The 3336-nt window shown below is 36.5% G+C and overlaps 1 protein-coding gene across 1 annotated transcript in view; it reads right to left on the bottom strand.

The window, feature by feature from the left end:
* LOC116546830 (zinc finger protein 92-like) overlaps window positions 1-1354 on the bottom strand; it is a 10629-nt gene extending 9275 nt beyond the window's left edge. The window contains exons 1-2 of the mRNA XM_032272975.1: window positions 982-1354; window positions 200-295 (exon numbers count right to left, since the gene is read on the bottom strand). Of these exons, the coding sequence (XP_032128866.1) occupies window positions 200-295; window positions 982-1129 (244 nt within the window). The 5' untranslated portion in view covers window positions 1130-1354. The remainder of the gene's footprint in view (window positions 1-199; window positions 296-981) is intronic.
* Between the last annotated feature and the right edge of the window lie 1982 nt (window positions 1355-3336).

Below are 3336 nucleotides of genomic sequence, written 5' to 3'. Positions count from 1 at the left end.
AAAAAAAAAAAAAAAAAAAAAAAAAAAAAGCACAAAATGGAAGACGCCCCTATGTGAGACAAAAATTTTTAAAAGCAACCCAGCTTTACAGAAATTATTTGTTTTGAAACACAGCTTCCCAAATTAATTTTTAAAGATGCTTTCTCCTTGACCTTGGGACCTCTCAACTGTGTCATCTGTTGTATTGACTCTCACCTACCTGGGGCTTCATCCACCATCTCATGTTGCTTCATATTCCAGGGCTCTTTTTCTTTCTCCAGAAAGGTAATTAGGTCTTGCTTAGAGACAATAATACCTGTTTTATTAAAAATAAATAATATGAATCTTGCTCATCTTCTGTAGTTGCCAACTTAATAATGTGCTCATAAAGAGGATGTAATGGAATATTCTAGTAAGTTAATCCCAAAATACTAATTTATAACAGAAATTTCTAAATATTTACAAAATATTTTCAATTTGTAGGTACATAATTTCACTACCCAGTACTACTGAATCAGAAATTGATGGTGGCAATTAGATTTTAAAGTGTGGGCAACAATATTTCAGGCCACAAAATTTCTGGAATTAACATTAAACCAGGCTGGGTGTGGTGGCTCATGTCTGTAATCCCAGCACTTTGGGAGGCCAAGGCAGGTGGATTGCTTGAGGTCAGGAGTTCGAGACCAGCCTGCCAACATGGTAAAATCCCGTCTCTATTAAAAAAAAAAAAAAATTAAATTAAAAAAAATTTTTTTAAATAAATAAATAAAACCTTAATCCAGAGTGAAGGATACAGATCATCTCAGGAATGTGGAAAGTTAAGGTCAAAATGAAACATCTTGAAGAAATTCTCTTCTACATGGATTAATCCCCAAGATTTTCTTGAAAACAAGGATATGAAACTCATTTATGCAAAGCATACTTTACCAAAACACATTCTACAAAAAAGAGAAATAAAGCCTTTAGGATATAATAGGAATGGTGTATTGGAGTTATCCTCACCCAGGAAGACCAGGTTTCTGTAGTTCTCTAACATCACATTTTTATATAAATTTTGCTGTGCAGTGTCCAGGCATTGCCACTCCTCCAGAGTAAATTCCATGGCCACATCTGTAAATGTCAATGGTGCCTGAAAAACACACAAACACATTTACCAAGTGGCCATGGGCAGAATTTTTAATCTGACTCAAGGTGAAATGAAAGAGTAAAGAGAACTGGTTCTAACTTATAGGACTGACTAAAATTTTCCAATAAAATGAATTTCAAAACAGAAATATCCTCTCTGAGAAAACAGAGTGGCATAAAATCTACAATATCAGTGCTTTTCTGTTCTTCTGAATAATACAGTATAAAATCAAGGGCATAAACACAAACATGTACATTTTTGAGTGCTATACTCACATTCTAAAGAATGAATTGTGTGTATTATTCAGATCAAAAGGACATGTTAAGTTAGAAGGTGCGTCTTAAATTTTAATGTTATAAACGTGAGATTGTGTTAATGCAGATATTTTTTTCAGAAAATCAGAAATAAAGTCTGAGTTGCTGAATTTCTAACAAGCTCACCAGTAATGCCAATGTTTTTGCCTCAAAAAGAAGATTTTGTCAAAAACACTGAGTAAGTAAATGAGCCTGCGTTTTTCCCAGTTTTTCTGGCCTGTAATCAAAGATGAGAGCTTTCATTTTCCAAACACAGATATATGCAAGAGGCAGCTTCCAGATTAAATATGATAATTTATACACATCAGCTGCAAAAAGATACTTAATAATAAAGAGGAAAATAATTAACTTAATAGTAAAAAAGAATCTGTCAGAGAGCTCTTTAACCAAGTGAATCACTAATATCAAGTGCACTAGAACAAATTTTCATAATGTGCTGATACAGATAGGACATAACATCAGTGCTAAAATATTGCCATCCTGAAAGTTAATTACAGTCTGAATTTAACCTTGCAGAAACATGAGTTTTATGCAAAGTTTAAGATACAGATATCTTCCACGTTCTATAATTTGTAATACTGATATTAAGTAGTCTTTCTTTAGCACCCTATACAGCAAGCATCTTCTAATTTTTTTAATTTAAGTTCTGGGGTACATGTGCAGATCTTGCAGGACTGTTACATAGGTACACACATGCCATGGCGGTTTGCTGCCTCCATCCCCCGTCACCTACATTAGGTATTTCTCCTAAGGTTATCCCTCCGCAATCTCCCCACCCCCTGCTATCCCTCCCCTAGCGCCCCATCCCCCAACAGACCCCAGTGTGTGATGTTCCCCTCCCTGTGTCCACATCAGAATGGTGATCATCAAAAAATCTGGAGACCACGGATGCTGGAGAGGATGTGGAGAAATAAGAACACTTTTACACTGTTGGTTGGAGTGTAAATTAGTTCAACCATTGTGGAAGACAGTGTGGCGATTCCTCAAGGATCTAGAAATAGAAATACCATTTGACCCAGCAATCCCATTACTGGGTATATACCCCAAGGATTATAAATCATCCTAATTTTTAAAAATAACTTTCTGGGTAATAAATGCCATCCTGTTTAAATAAGCATTTTTTACATCCTGTTCTGCATAAAGCTAATGGAGAACACAGATGGAACCTCAACATTATATGTTCTCCATTTTCACTAAGGATGGACCCCAAATTTTCCTCAACAGAAATCATGAGTAGCCACAGCTTCCTATGGTCCACAACCACAAAGGAAACAATTTTAATATTGCAGATTATAAATTCATGGTGAAAATTCTGCATGGCATATAAGAAACCAAGACGTAAAGAATGTAGAAAAGGCTCTGGTATATAGGAAAGAAATATTTTGCAGAGACCCTTGGATATTACATGAATTTTTAAAAGTTGTTAAAACAAACTCATGAGGGAGGAAAAACACAAGCAAAGAAGCAAAGGCTTGCCAATTACTGAGCGCATGGCAGTCCAGGAAGCAGAGTGGACACAGCTCTTGATCTGAGATACGCTTAGCCAAAAGAAAAGCCATTTTTTTCCTTGTTTCTCCTCCTTCTCTGGATTCCTGCTCAGATGAGATTCTTAATAAATTACATCTGCATCTTGAAAAAATGCCTTTAAAGGTTTTAGCACCACCTGTTTACATCCACAGGCAGAAGGACCAGGACCTGCAGAAAAAGCCCACCCGTTTCTGTTCTTTATAACAAAAGGGATTCAGGAACAATAAGCTGCTCCATGGGAGCAAAAATATAAATTTCCCTTTTCCTGTACTCAGGTAACCTCCCCTGCCACAGGCACCAGCAATTTCTGCTACAGTAATGGAAATATGGGCCACACTGCCCGGTCCCTACCAAAGCTGAACAGAAAAAGGCCCTGTGACCACCCTTTAG

Source organism: Sapajus apella, unplaced genomic scaffold (genome assembly GCF_009761245.1).
Source record: "Sapajus apella isolate SASKATOON/1434 unplaced genomic scaffold, GSC_monkey_1.0 scaffold1476, whole genome shotgun sequence".
Taxonomy (NCBI): domain Eukaryota; kingdom Metazoa; phylum Chordata; class Mammalia; order Primates; family Cebidae; genus Sapajus; species Sapajus apella.
The sequence above is the reverse complement of the archived record's forward strand: the minus strand, read 5'-3'. Positions and strand labels throughout refer to the sequence as shown.